Source organism: Rhincodon typus, chromosome 33 (assembly GCF_021869965.1).
Source record: "Rhincodon typus isolate 14 chromosome 33, sRhiTyp1.1, whole genome shotgun sequence".
Classification (NCBI taxonomy): Eukaryota; Metazoa; Chordata; class Chondrichthyes; order Orectolobiformes; family Rhincodontidae; genus Rhincodon; species Rhincodon typus.
This window is the reverse complement of record NC_063364.1, coordinates 2243019-2257865: the sequence shown is the minus strand read 5'-3', so window position 1 is coordinate 2257865 and position 14847 is coordinate 2243019. Positions and strand designations below refer to the sequence as shown.

The 14847-nt window shown below is 42.0% G+C and overlaps 1 protein-coding gene across 1 annotated transcript in view; it reads right to left on the bottom strand.

Annotated features, from left to right (window-relative positions):
- adamts17 (ADAM metallopeptidase with thrombospondin type 1 motif, 17) overlaps positions 1-14847 on the bottom strand; it is a 401456-nt gene that overhangs the window by 39413 nt on the left and 347196 nt on the right. The window contains exon 19 of the mRNA XM_048615713.1: positions 4640-4792. Within this exon, the coding sequence (XP_048471670.1) occupies positions 4640-4792 (153 nt within the window). The remainder of the gene's footprint in view (positions 1-4639; positions 4793-14847) is intronic.

Here is a 14847-nt window from a genome sequence, read left to right as displayed (position 1 = left end):
ACAAGGACACTCAAGTCTCATTGCATTTCCCTTTTCCCAATCTATCACCATTCAGATAATCTACCTTCCTGGTTTTGCCTCCAATATGGATAATCTCACATTTGTCTACCTTATACTTCATCTGCCATGTATTTGCCACACACTAAACTTGTCCTAATCACATTGAAGCATTTCTGCATCCTCCTCACAGTTCTTGCTATGTATTTTCTACAAAGGGAGTCTGGTAGGAGTTCACTAGACTGACATTGGGCATGGCAGGAGTGCCCTGTGAGGAACGATTGTTTGAAACGGACTGCATTCACTGGAGTTTAGAAGGATGAGAGGGGGATCTGATTGAAACCTACAAAATTCTAAGAGGGCTAGATCCAGATCCACCCAGCTTTGTGTTATCTGCAAACATGGAGATTTTACATTTAGTTCCCTCATCTAAATCATTAATATATATTTTGAATTGTTGGGGTTCACCACTAGATACACCACTAGACACAGCTTGCCACTGGAAAAAGACCCATTTATTCCTACTCTTTGTTTCCTGTCTACCAACCAGTACTCTATCCATGTCAGTACACTAATCCCAATCCCATGTACTTTAATACATTGAGTGACAGAATCTTGTGTGAAATACTGGAGGAACAGCTGCTCTCCAATCTTGTGTCTGTCTTTGCCAGATCATTGGATTACTGGGAAATAACAAATATATCCCCGCAGAATGTGTTTGAGCTTTTGCTAGCAAAGACACAGATGGAAAAATAGACAGGGGATTAATTTACCACATGACTGATGTGCGCAGTAACAACAGGGATTGTGTGTTTAGTTTCGGTCAGCTTAGCCCTTCAGTATCTGCAGTGACTATCTCAAAAATACTGCCACTTTCACCTGGGATTCATAACATGGAATTTAGGGCTTTTTAATTTGTTACTTGGTTTTGATAGGAAATCAATGGAGGACATGGTCCAGATATTACCAGGACGATAGCGTTCAAGTGGGACGGATTACAGGAAGATAGAAACCAAGAGCAGGAGTAGGCCATTTTGCCCTTCATGCCTGCTCTGCCATTCAATATGATCATGACTCATCCTCTATCTCACTGCCATATTCCTGCTTATCCCCCCGTGATGCCTTTAAAATCTAAAAAAATTAAAAATCTCTTTCTTGAATATATTCAAGGACATGGTCTCCACTGCTTTCTGTGGTAGAGAATTCCAAAGGTTCAATAACCCTTGAATGAAGGAATCTATCCTCATCTCAGTCCTAAATGGTCTACCCGTATCCTGAAACTATGTACCCTGGCTCTACACTCCCCCAGCCAGGGAAAATGTCCTCCCTGCATCTCGTCTATCCAGCCCTATTAGAATTTTATACATTTCAATCAGATCCCCTCTCATTCTTCTAAACTCTAGTGAATACATGTTCAGTCAAACTAATCTCTCCTCATAGGAGAGTCCTGCCATCTCTGGTATGAGTTTAATGAACCTCCACTGCACTCCCTTCCTGCAGTAAGTGATGAATGGATGAATGATTTATTTATTGTCACATATATTTAGTGAGATACAGTGAAAAGTGTTCTATTGCCACAACCCAGCACTACTTTGAGGTACAAGAAGAATAAAAGGAAGTACTTAAATAGAGTTCATCTTCATCTGCTGGGGTCCCAAACATGGCTCAAAGGCTTCTGCAAGGTCCCTGCTCTGGGTATACCTGCTCTAGGCATCAACACCACCACAGTCAATGACCCGCCGTCGCTGCCAAGAGTCTCTGTTCCGGGCCCATGAAGCCAGGAGTCCCCATTCTGCTATCTCTGCAGCTGATGCCCTGCTGCTATTCCAGGAGTCAACACATCAGCCCTACGAAGCCAGCAGTCCCTGTTGACACTGCTCCGACCTCTCTGCAACTTCAGGAAGACAAAGAAAATAGAAAGAAAAACCAAAAAGGAGAGAGAAGCACATCCTTTCTTAGATATCCTTAAGTATACTCAAATCTTCTTGCAATAAAGGCCAACATACCATTTGCCTTCCTAATTGTTTGCAGTACCTGCTTGTCTACTTTCTTTGATTGGCATATAAGGACACTCAGATCCCTCTGTAGATCCTCTGTAGATTCCCAATATGTCACCATTTAAATAATACTCTTCCTTTTGTTTTTTCACACTGAAGTGTATAATTTAACTGGCCACGTTGTAATGCATCTGCCATATGTTTGCTCACTGACCCAACTCGTCTACATCACCTTGAGGCCTCCTTGCATTCTCCTCGCAACTCACAATGTTGTCTACTTTCCTGTTTTCAACAAACCTGGAAATGTTGCATTTGGTTCCTTCATTCAGGTCATTTATATATATACATTGCGTTTAGCTGGACTGTAAGCATTGATTTTGCGGTACCCCACGAGTCAATGTGTGCCACTCGGAAGAAGACCCATTAGTTCCTGCTCTCTGTTTCCTGTCTGTTAACTAATGATTGATCAATGCTAATATATTCCCCATATCCTACGTGCTTTAATTTTGCCAACCAACCTGTTATAAGGGACTTTTCAAAAACCTTCTGAAAATTCAAAACCACCCATCCACTAGTTCTCTCTTATCTATTCGTGTGGGTTAACTCCAGAAGTCAATATAACAGCTCAGTATCTCAACTCAATTATGCTTCCAAGTTACATAACAGGTAAGTACTAACTCATACAGTCTCAGTAGCATGTAAAGTGACAAGCCATAAAGAGAAGTTGGAGGTCAATTAAATGGGTGGTGGATATAAATGTAGAATGGCATCTAGGTTGAACAATGCCTTGCTGGAATTACTGCTGGATGCATTCTGGAAGATGAGGGAAAAAGGATGGAATTTTCATCCCCAGGAGGTGGCAAGAGGAGAAAATAATAAAAATTGAAAACCCCCGAATGGCGAGTTTAAACACCAACCTGAACTGCTAAAATTCAAACCTTGGCAAACATGCTGCCCAATATTAATGGTGGAGAAAAGCTAAAAGCAATTTGTAAACATCTCAGTGAAGTTTCTCAAAGATGTGAATTATCTGCAACCACTATCCCAACTCTGCAATAACAAAAAACCCTGATGTCAACGAGTAAGTTTCTCACTAACATCTGAATGTATCTATGTAAAGCCCTGGACTGACCTGTGCCCCTGAGTGAAAATTTTTAAAAATGTTGTGAACTCATCTTCCCCCAAGCTACTTGTTCTGGGGAATTCTCTACAACATATAGAACATACATTTTGTTGTAAAGATTTGAAGTGGAGACATACCTGAGGGGAAAACAGAGTGTCCTGAGGAATGGATGGTACAATGAGAGGGAAAGGTGTCAAGATGTGGATTCATTGTCTTGGGAGAGAATCCAGAACTAATGAAACAATAATATCTCAGAAGATTATAAGACTGAAGGAGGTTACAGAGGTAGCAAAGAGCAATGTCACAAAGGCAACCGAACATCAGCATCAGAATTTAAACTTTGAGGTGTTACCAGGGCTCTGAGCACAAAGGTGATATGTGCTGATATAAGGACAGCAGAAATTTGAGTGACCTTAAGTTTATGGAGGGTGGAAGTTGGGAAACAGGCTAATAGTGTCTTTGAATAGTTGAGGTTGATATTAAGAAAAATAAGAATGGGTGTTTCAGGAACAGAAGGACTGAGATGGGTGGGCGTGAGTGATGTTAGAGGTATCATTATTTGTATTAGAATTTTTGTATTTGTATGAGTCTGCTCCCTCTCATGGACGTAAAAGATCCCAGTGCACGATTCCACAACTGGCATGGCTAAAAATGCTGCTCTAGTAGTCATTATCCATTCCCTTCTTCATTTTTGAAATCAACCCCACTCTACATTCATCAACTTCCTTCAGACATTTATGGCTGTACATTCTGCACCCATTTTGAATTATAATGCCTAACTTATTGCCTTGGTCTCCCAAAAGACCTTCCATGTGGCAATATTCTCATTCCTTTGTAGATCTAATGTCTTCATGACTCATAGCTTCGAACAACAGATGCTGCCTTTTGGAAAAGGTGTGGACATTCTTTGAGACATGCATTGTAAAATGTTCATGTATAATAATCTGATTGCAATACAAACCCAAGATCCCCCCCAGAGATCTTGGAACTTCCTCCAAAATACATAATGCTTTTTACCAAACAGACATAGCAGATTTGGCAGTATCTCTGGAGAGAGAAGCAGAATTAATGTCTTGTGTCCATTTTGATTTTTCTTCAGAACTTTACATCTTTTCAAAAATGATCAACAATTCTTAGAGGTTGTGTTATAGCTTGCATGACAACAGTCTGGTTTATACTGTGTCTTTATTGAACTGGCCACAGATGATTGCCTGTGGTGAGTGCCACCCAGTAATGGTCACTGACTACAGCAAGCCAGGAGGCACATTGGTACAGTATTGTATTTCTATTCTAAACATCCCCGTGTTTATACAAAATTAATGCATGCATTATCATTTGCCCCGAATTACATGAGATCCACTGTGCATACAACTGCTCTCATGCATCAACCATTGTTATCTCTGTCAGTCTCTGTACATGTACTGCACACAAAATCATGCTCAGCTGGTCATCTGTGTGAGGTTTCTTCTCTGGGGAGAGTTACCACACAGATGCAAGAACACATAGGAATAAAGTCACACACCTTTGACCATTCTCCTGTCCGCCACTTGTAGCAGTTTGTGTGGTCCTCGCACTCTTCCTCCTCATTGGGTTTGGTTGCAAGATCACACTTGCTTTGTGGACTGGTGCAGTTCACTGTCCTTAGATGAACTCCTCGACCACAGTCTGTCGAGCACTGCAGGGAGTTATTCACAGTTAATATTTCAATTCTTCTTCCACACATTCAATTTTTTCATTTTTTCATGTTCCCATCTGATTCTACAGAATTCAACACACTTTCAAGATTAATTTATCCATATAAACAATACATGGGACGTTCCTATTTTCAGCCAAAGCGTTTCATCAAATAAGATTCATGGCACCCAGTTTGCCATGGCTCTTCACCTCTGATGAAGAGTAATTTAAACTCGAAATGTTAACTTGCTTTTTCTCCATGGATGCTGCCTGACCCACTGTGATCTCCATGCTTTTGCCAGTTCATTGAATGAGCTATTCAGTTTGTCTCACTCCCTTGCTCTTTCCTCCAAATTCTTCCTGGGGGGAGATGATAGTATCGTGATAAGATCACTAGATGAATATTCCAGGATAATGTTCTAACATCCTTGGTTTGAATCCCACCATGACAGATGATGCAAATTGAATGCAATATAAACCTGAAATAAGAAACCTGAATTGCACAATGGTAACTATGTAAACATTGTCAATTATGATGTGTTTGTTAACTACCCTTAGGAAATTAGGGATGGGGGAAAAATTTCTTGTCTAGCCAGATGATGGCCACATCTAATGAACAAAAATATTAAAATAAAAAATCCAGTTCCCATTTTAAAGTTTCTATTAAATCTGCTTCCACTATGCTTTCAGACAGCATGTTCCAGTTCCTAACAGCACACTGGAGTTAAAAATAAATCTCATTTCACTTCTGGTTCTTTTGCAAGATTTAGTGAATGTGCAACAAATTCATTCCCTTCACAGAACACCATCTAAAACATTAACCTTGTTAGCTTCCTACTTCTAAGTGATGACCATCCTCTGTGTGTTTCAACAACTTAGGCTTTTCTTTAAGACTTTCAGAATATGTGATCTGTTTTTATCTCAGTAACCTGTCTTGAATTAACTCCTCTCTAAAACAGACACGATGCTGGAATCAGCATCAGATTGCAGTACTTGGCTAATGCAGCTTTGAAAATCTGCCAGTCTTAGCCTTGGTACACAGTCTGATATTGAAACAAGAAGCTGTCGCTCAAACTGCACCTAATATCATTAAAACTTCATTAGTGAATGTCCTACACTGCAGTTCCTAAAGGGGAATAAGGATTAATGGCAGTGACAGATAAAGCACCTTGTTTCTCACATGCCTTAAACTGAGAATAAAATAAACATTAGCACAAAAACCTCTTGGAAATTTCAAGCTCATCTTCGTTGTTGACTAACTTCATTAAAAACATCGACGGTCAAATGTTAGTCAATTGTAGAGCTAACAGAGGTTTTAACACTGTGAGCTGTATTTTCATATGGATTACCGACACAGGTATGAGACGGCAACATATCAAAACATAGTAATTATCAAATCAAATTGAAAACTAAAAAAGAACCTGAAATATAAATTCAAGTAAAGGACTGGACATATTCTGTATGAAATTTGGCATTTTTACATTTGAATATAAACAGCAAAAATTCAACAGCGGTTTCAGCAAATGAGCTGTTCATTGCACAGTGGCCCAAAACTCCAGCTCTCATCCCAATCTTCAAAACCCTCCACTGCCTTGCCTGTCCCTATCTCTAAGGAGAATTTATTTCTTAGTGTTACAATTCAAACCACTGAATTCTCTGTTGCTTTTATTCTGGCCTCTTGAGCAACTTCAACCTCCATATGTCCAACCAATGGATACCACACCTTCACTTGCCTAGATCTTATGAATAATGCTTTCCATTTTCACCTCCTTTTCATCTTATAATAACCTCAAATCCTATGTCTTTGATCAAGACTTTGTTCGCTTGGCATTTTGTTTCAGAAACAAAGTGCCTTGGAATTATTTTCTAAATTTTTGGTGATTCATAAAGGTAAGTCAAAGTGGTGATGAGCAGTGTGAATTCTTCACAGCCAAAACTGCCTTTATGTTGTTCTAAACTCTGCAGCCTTTGTGGAGTAGCTCGATCACAGTTTTCACACTGGTTTCTCACTGGCTGTTTCTGCTGACACTGATATTAACAAGGCAGCAGAACATTCTGGAGGGGTATCATTACAGATCATCCTGAACCTTAAGGCCATGCTGGCTGCAATTCTCCAATCATGTTTCAAAGCACTGAAGTAACCCCAATGATGCAGTAGCAGAAATATCCGTGCTCCAACATAAATGACCAGGTTCAAGTGTGACATTCAACCCGGGCACATTATTCTAATTTGCCATCAGGTCGCTGAATCCCAACCTATTTCTTAATATGACACATTGCTTAATACACAATCAATAAAAAAAATTTCCTTTCTATATTCAGAGATAGTAGGAACTGCAGATCCTGGAGAATCTGAGAAAACAAGGTATAGAGCTAGATGAACACAGCAGGCCAAGCAGCATCAGAGGAGCAGGAAAGCTGACATTTCAGGCCTAGACCCTTCTTTCTATATTCATATCTCTTTGTTTAGAGTGTTTCCAGGGAATTCTATAAATTGGAGTTTGTCTTATAAAGGCTAATTGACACAGTGTGGAGATGCATTTACAGTTATATTTGGTACACATTTAGCAATAAAGCTATTTTGTACTTTGACTTCTCACTAAATCTTTATCTATCCCATTAAATTCAGTATTGGAGGAGAAGACTGATTGGAGAAATACATTTGTACATAGTGTACTGGATGCCTTGCTGTAGTCATGTGACTTCTATCTCTGCTGTAAGTGTTTTCACTATCATTTCTGGTAGCCATTAAGCACATTACATGAAGCATATCAATAGTGTCCAGCTAAAATGGTATGGATTTTCAGTGCTGTAAGGCAGTCAGCTACTCTAAAAAAAGGAAATATTAAAGCTGGAGTCCACATGTTTGAAGTATTGGGTGAGTCAGAAAGGGTTTGTATTTTCCGCTTCTGGTGCTATGGAAATGAAAGGAGATTTGAGAGATTTGGTTTTTTTTCCACTTTCAATGGTAAAACTATGAAATAGCTATAAAATGGAATAAAAAGACTGAGCAAGTAAGAGTAGTAACCCTGTTAATCAGTGCTGGGACAAAATTGCTACAAGCTATGTTACAGACTAGATCTCAAAAAGTAGTAGAGAACTCAGACAGGTAAGGTTTTGAAGACATACTTTGAATGTTATTTATTAACGGTATATGTTTAACATCAGGGCTCTGGGGGACAGGAAGGCTTTTTATTAAAATGTGATAAATTTAGCTGATACCTGTGAATTTGGACAATTGGAAGATAACCTCAACAGAGATAGGAATCTTCTGGGAGTAACTGACCTTGTTATGAGAATACAAACAACTTGTCAAGAAAGTCATCGACTTATGCAGAAGCTCTGAGGTTGTAAATCATCAGCTAGAACATACTGGGGGAAAATAGACAAGGCTTTGTATATGCTGAGAGATATTCCAAGGTGAACAACATATTGAAAGAAAGTGCAAAATAGTTGCAGAACAGCCAGCAAAGAGAGGTATCAGAGATGGTCCAGGTGAACTTAAGGTTGGGGTGGAAGGTGTTGGTGAAGTTGATGAACTGTTCGAGCTCCTCGTGGGAGCATGAGGTGGCGCCGATACCTCTCTCTCCTTCCTGGACCTCTCTATTTCCATCTCTGGCAACCACCTGGAAACCGATATCCATTTCAAGCCCACCGACTCCCACAGCTACCTAGAATACACCTCCTCCTACCCACCTTCCTGCAAAAATGCCACCCCCTATTCCCAAGTCCTTCGCCTCCGCTGCGTCTGCTCCCAGGATGAGGCATTCCACTCCCGTACATCTCAGATGTCCTCGTTTTTCAAGGACCGCGACTTCCGCCCCTCAGTGGTCGAGAACTCCCTCGACCGTGTCTCCCGCATTTCCCACAACTCATCCCTCACACCCCCTCCCCACAATAACAACCAAAACAGAATCCCCCTCATCCTCACGTACCACCCCACCAATCTCCGGATCCAACGCGTCATCCTCCAACACTTCCGCCATCTGCAATCCGACCCCACCACCAAAGACATTTTTCCCTCCCCACCCTTATCTGCTTTCCAGAGGGACCACTCTCTCCGGGAGTCCCTTGTCCGCTTCACACTCCCCTCCAGCCACACCACACCCGGCACTTTTCCCTGCAACCGCAGGAAGTGCTACACCTGCCCCTACACCTCCCCCCTCACCCCTATCCCAGGCCCCAAGAAGACTTTCCACATCAAGCAGATGTTCACCTGCACATCTGCCAATGTGGTATACTGCATCCGCTGTACCCAGTGTGGCTTCCTCTACATCGGGGAAACCAAGCGGAGGCTCGGGAACCGCTTTGCAGAACACCTACGTTCAGTTCGCACTAAACAACTGCACCTTCCAGTCGCGAACCATTTCAACTCTCCCTCCCATTCCTCAGATGACATGTCCATCCTGGGCCTCCTGCACTGCCACAACGATGCCACCCGAAGGTTGCAGGAACAGCAACTCATATTCCGCTTGGGAACACTGCAGCCCAATGGTATCAATGTGGAATTCACAAGCTTCAAAATCTCCCCTCCCCTGACCGCATCCCAAAACCAGCCCAGCTTGTCCCCGCCTCCCTAACCTGTCCTTCCTCCCACCTACCCCTCCTCCCACCTCAAGCCCCACCCCCATCTCCTATCTACTAACCTCATCCCACCCCCTTGACCTGTCCGTCCTCCCTGGACTGACCTATCTTCTCCCTAACTCCCCATCTACACTCACCTTTACTGGCTCCATCCCCACCGCTTTGACCTGTCTGTCTCCTCTCCACCTATCTTCCCCTCTCTCCATCTTCTATCCGCCTCCCTCTCTCTCCCTATTTATTTCAGAATCCCCTTCCCCTCCCCCATTTCTGAAGAAGGGTCTAGGCCCGAAACGTCAGCCTTCCTGCTCCTCTGATGCTGCTTAGCCTGCTGCGTTCATCCAGCTCTACACCTTGTTATCTTTGAAGAAATCTCATCATTTCATGCCCAACATTGAAAAAAGTTTACCATTTCTTGTCAAAGCAAAGTCTTTAATATCCTGAATGCAAAGGATGGTTTTTGGCAGCTTGAACTGGATGTAGTTTTCTAACTACACTCTGGATGACTTTCAGGAGATACAGGTGGTTTCCTTGAGGATTGTTCCCTTGGGCAGCAAAGTTTGCCAGAGGACCTGACAGAGGTGTATAAGATTATGAAGGCCATAGATTGGAATGGAAGGCTCTTTTTCCAGAATACTGGTGAAGCTCCTCCCTACCCTTTCTAGTGCAATCAAATCCTTCTTACAATATGGTGATCAGAACAGCACACATTATGCCAGCTGTGACCTAATCAATGCTCTATACAGTTCTAGTATCACTTCCCTGCTCTCGTATTTAATGCCTTAGCTAATAAAAACAAGTATCCCATATGCCTTCTTAACCACCTTATCAAACATCCCTGTTACCTTCAGGGATCTACGGATGTGCATACCAATGTCCTCTGCCATGTGCCATATCAAAACCTTGCTGATGCCCGTGTAGACACATTAAATTCATTACCCTCATCAACATTCCTGCTTAACTACTTAAAACAAATTAATCAAATTTGTCAAACGCGACCTTTTCTGAACAAAAACATGTTGACTGTTCCTGATTAATCATATCTCTCCAAGTGTAGATATATTCTGTTACTCAGGATTGGGTATACTGAGATAACGTGATAGCCCAAGATGGCATCTTTCACAAAGCAAACAGAATCGTGGAACATAGAACAGTGCAACACAGGAGCAAGCCCTATGGCCCACCATGTCTGTGCTGACCGTGATGCCACTATAAACTAATCCCATTTACCTGCACATGGTTCATATAACTCTATTCACTGCCTGTTCATGTGTCTGTCTAAATGCCCTCTTAAACGTTGCTCTTGTAAATGCTTCTACTATGTCCCCAGGTGGCGCATTACAATCACCTGCCACCCTTTGTGTAAAAATCTTTCCTCACACGTCTCCTTTAAACTTTCCTTCTGTCACCTTAAACCTATGCCTCCTAGTATTTGACATTTTCACCTTGGGAAAAACACTCTGACTATTGACTCTATCCATGCCTCTCATAATCTGATATACTTCTATCAGGTCACCCCATCAGCGTCCAATGGTCCAGCAAAAACAGTCCAGGTTTGTCCAACCTCTCCTTATAGCTCATGCATTCCCATCCAGGCAACATACTGGTAAAACTCTTTTGCACCCTCTCCAAAACCTTCACATCCTTCTTATGGTGTGGCGACCAGAACTGCACAGAATTTTCCAAATGTGGCCTCACTAAAGATTTATATAGCTGCAATATGACTTGCCAATTTTTATACTTAATGCCCCAACTAATGAAGGCAAGCATTCTTTACCATCTTATCAACTTGTAATATCACTTTTAGGGAGCTATGTACTTGCACCCCAAGATCCCTTTGTTCCTTAGGGTCCTGCCATCTACTGCATACTTTCTTCTTGCATTTGACCTCCTAAAATTCATCACCTCACACTTGCCAGATTAAAGTCCACCTGCCATTTCTCCGTTCAACTTTCCAGCTCATCCATGTCCCGCTGTATCTTTTGACAACCATTCTCACTGACCACAGCTCCACCAATTTTCATATTGTCTGCAAATGTACTAATCAGACCATCTATATTTTTATCCAGATCATTTACATAGATTACAAAAAACAGAGTCCCAGCACCGATCCTTGCAGAACACCCAATGGTCACAGAGCACCAGTCAGAAAAATACCCCTCCACAACTAGACTGTCTTCTATAACTGAGCCAACTTTGTGTCTAAAATCTGTATCTCTAAGGGTTTCAGAAAAGAGATGCTGTAGCACATCAATGGAGCCCATCAGGGAACTGACTCTAGTCTGAGAAAGGCGAAACACGAGCAATAAGATCAAGGACCATATGAGTCAATGCACTGCTTGTAACAAATACCATGCAAAGCCAGCCACAAATGACACATCCCAGACAAACCATGGATGAAGCTAGGAGTAAACTTCTCGCAGGACCCAATTATTTTATCACCATGGACTACTATTCTGACTACTGGGAATTAGACCACTTGACTTCAGTGATTACCAGTGAGGTTGTAGAATGCTTGAAAGCACATTGCAGTTGTCATAGCACTCCTGACCTTGTAATAAGTTACAATGGTTCTCAATTCAAGAGTGAAGCCACTTCATAAATGATTGAGAAATTCAACACCATACATCATTTTCATACTACCCTAGTCAAACAGAAAGGGTGAGACTACGTTGAAAATCACCAAAGGATCACAAAGAAGAGCAAATCCAGCATCGACTTGTACAAAGCAATCCTTCAATGGAGAAACACACCTACTTAAGGCATGGAAAGTAATCCAGTTAGAGTCACGCAGCTGTAAAGCATGGAAACAGACCCTTTGGTCCAATTCATCCATGCTGACCAGGTATCCTAAATTAATCTAGTCCCATTCGCTAGCATTTGGTCCATATCCCTTTAAAACCTTCTTATTCATATACCCATCAAGATGCCTTTTAAATTTTGTAACTGTAACAGCCTCCTCCACTTCCTCTGGCAACTAATTCTATACACGCACCAATCTCTGAGTGAAAAAGTTGTCCCTTAGGTGCCTTTTAAATCTTTCCCCTGTCACCTTAAACCTATGCCCTCTAATTCTGGACTGTCCCACCCTGGGGAAAAGGCCTGGGCTATCCACCCTATAAATGGCCCTCATGATTTTATATTTCAGTCTCCAACACTCCAGAGAAAATAGCCCCAGCTTATTCAGCCTCTCCCTACAGCTCAAACGCTCCAACCGTGGCAACATCCTTGTAAATCTTTTCTGAACCTTTCAAGTTTCACAACATCCTTCCTATAACTGGCGGAGAATGCAGCAGAAGATAGATAGATTGGAGAATTGGGCGGACAAATGGAAGATGGAGTTCAATCCAGGCAAATGCGAGGTGATGCATTTTGGAAGATCCAATTCAAGAGCAAACTATATGGTAAATGGAAAAGCCCTGGGAAAAATTGATACACAGAGAGATCTGGGTGTTCAGGTTCATTGTACTCTGAAGGTGGCAACGCAGGTCGATAGAGTGGTCAAGAAGGCATACGGCATGCTTTCATTCATCGGACGGGGTATTGAGTACAAGAGTTGTTACAGTTGTATAGGACTTTGGTTCGACCACATTTGGAATACTGCGTACAGGTCTGGTCGCCACATTACCAAAAGGATGTGGATGCTTTGCTGAGGGTGCAGAGGAGGTTCACCAGGATGTTGCCTGGTATGGAGGGCACTAGCTATGAAGTGAGGTTGAGTAGATTAGGATTATTTACATTAGAAAGACGAAGGTTGAGGGAGGACCTGACTGAGGTCTACAAAATCATGAGAGGTATAGACAGGGTGGATAGCAAGAAGCTTTTTCCCCAGAGTGGGGGACTCAATTACTAGGGGTCACGATTTCAAAGTGAGAGGGGAAAAGTTTAAGGGAGATATGCGTGGAAAGTTCTCTACGCAGAGGGTGGTGGGTGCCTGGAATGCGTTGCCAGCGGAGGTGGTAGAGGCGGGCATGATAGCGTCATTTAAGATGTATCTAGACAGATAGATGAATGGGCAGGGAGCAGAGGGATACAGATCCTTAGAAAATAGGCAACAGGTTTAGATAGAGGATCTGGATCGACGCAGGCTTGGAGGGCCGAAGGGCCTGTTTCTGAGCTGTAATTTTCTTTGTTCTTTGTTCTAACGGGGAGACCAGAACTGAATGTAGTAATCCAAAGTGGCCCAATGTACTGTACAGCCGCAATGTGACCTCCGAACTCCTATATTCAATGCATTGACCAATAAAGGCAAGCATACCAAACACCTTCTTCACTATCCTGTCTACCTCTACTCCACTTCCAAGGAACAACTAATGTCATGCCATACACAAACTACTCTTCCAGAACAAAAAATCAACCACTGAAACCAGGAGTATTAAGAGACATGAGTGACAAAATCCAGGTGAATTGACAGAAAGTCAGATTTCAATTTGATAAAACAGCTAAATGATTACCCGAGCTGAGCGGCGGAGGGCCAGTCAAAGTGCAAACATTCAACACTTTCAACAAGAGTCTGAACATGTAGCAACTTAGAACATGTGCAGAGTAGTTGTTATCTTGATTGTACTTGGTAAAACTGAATGACTGGATGTATCATCATAACTACAGCAGGCAACTGCTCAGGAAGATGTGATTTCACCATCTGTACTGAGTACAAAATCATCATCAGTCCCAGAGGTCGATTGTGCCCTAACAATGGAAACGGATCAGTAACAATTATCATGGTAAAAAACACAATGTTTTTAATATGAATTTGGAAAAATGCACTGGTATACAGTGTAGTAGCTGGCTGGATTACCATCGCCATGTGACTTAGAATCATATTATAGAATTGCTACAGTGTAGAAACAGGCTACTTGGCCCAACAAATTCACACCACCCCTCCAAAGAGCATCCCACCTACAGCCATCCCCCTACCCTTTCCCTGTAACCCTGCACTTCCCATGGCTAATCCATCTAGCCTGCATATCCCTGGACACTATGGGAAATTTGGCATGGCCAATCCACCTAACCTGCACATCTTTGGACTATGGGAGGAAACCAGACCACCCAGGGGAAACCCACGCAGACATGGGGAGAATATGCAAACTCCACACAGACAGTCACCCATGGGTGGAATTGAACCCGGGTCCCTGGCGCTGTGAGGCAGCAGTGCTAACCACAGAGCCACCGTGCCTGTTTGAAGTACTTTCACTTCAGTTTGTTGCAGCAATTAAACACATTATATGAAATAAATACAGTTGAAGCATGATTACAATTTTGCGTCTACACCGATTTTTCTTTTGCAAAATTTCTAGTTAATCTTAAGGAATTGAGAATTCAAACGAATCAGTTCCTTCCCTTGAGATTTGCATGCAGACTCCTGGAACTAGATAGAAAATCATCTTTATAATATGCAAAATGAATAAATCACATGGAAATCTTGAAGTTTGAATTATTCCTCTCACCAGCTAAAATTTTACGGACATAGAGTTT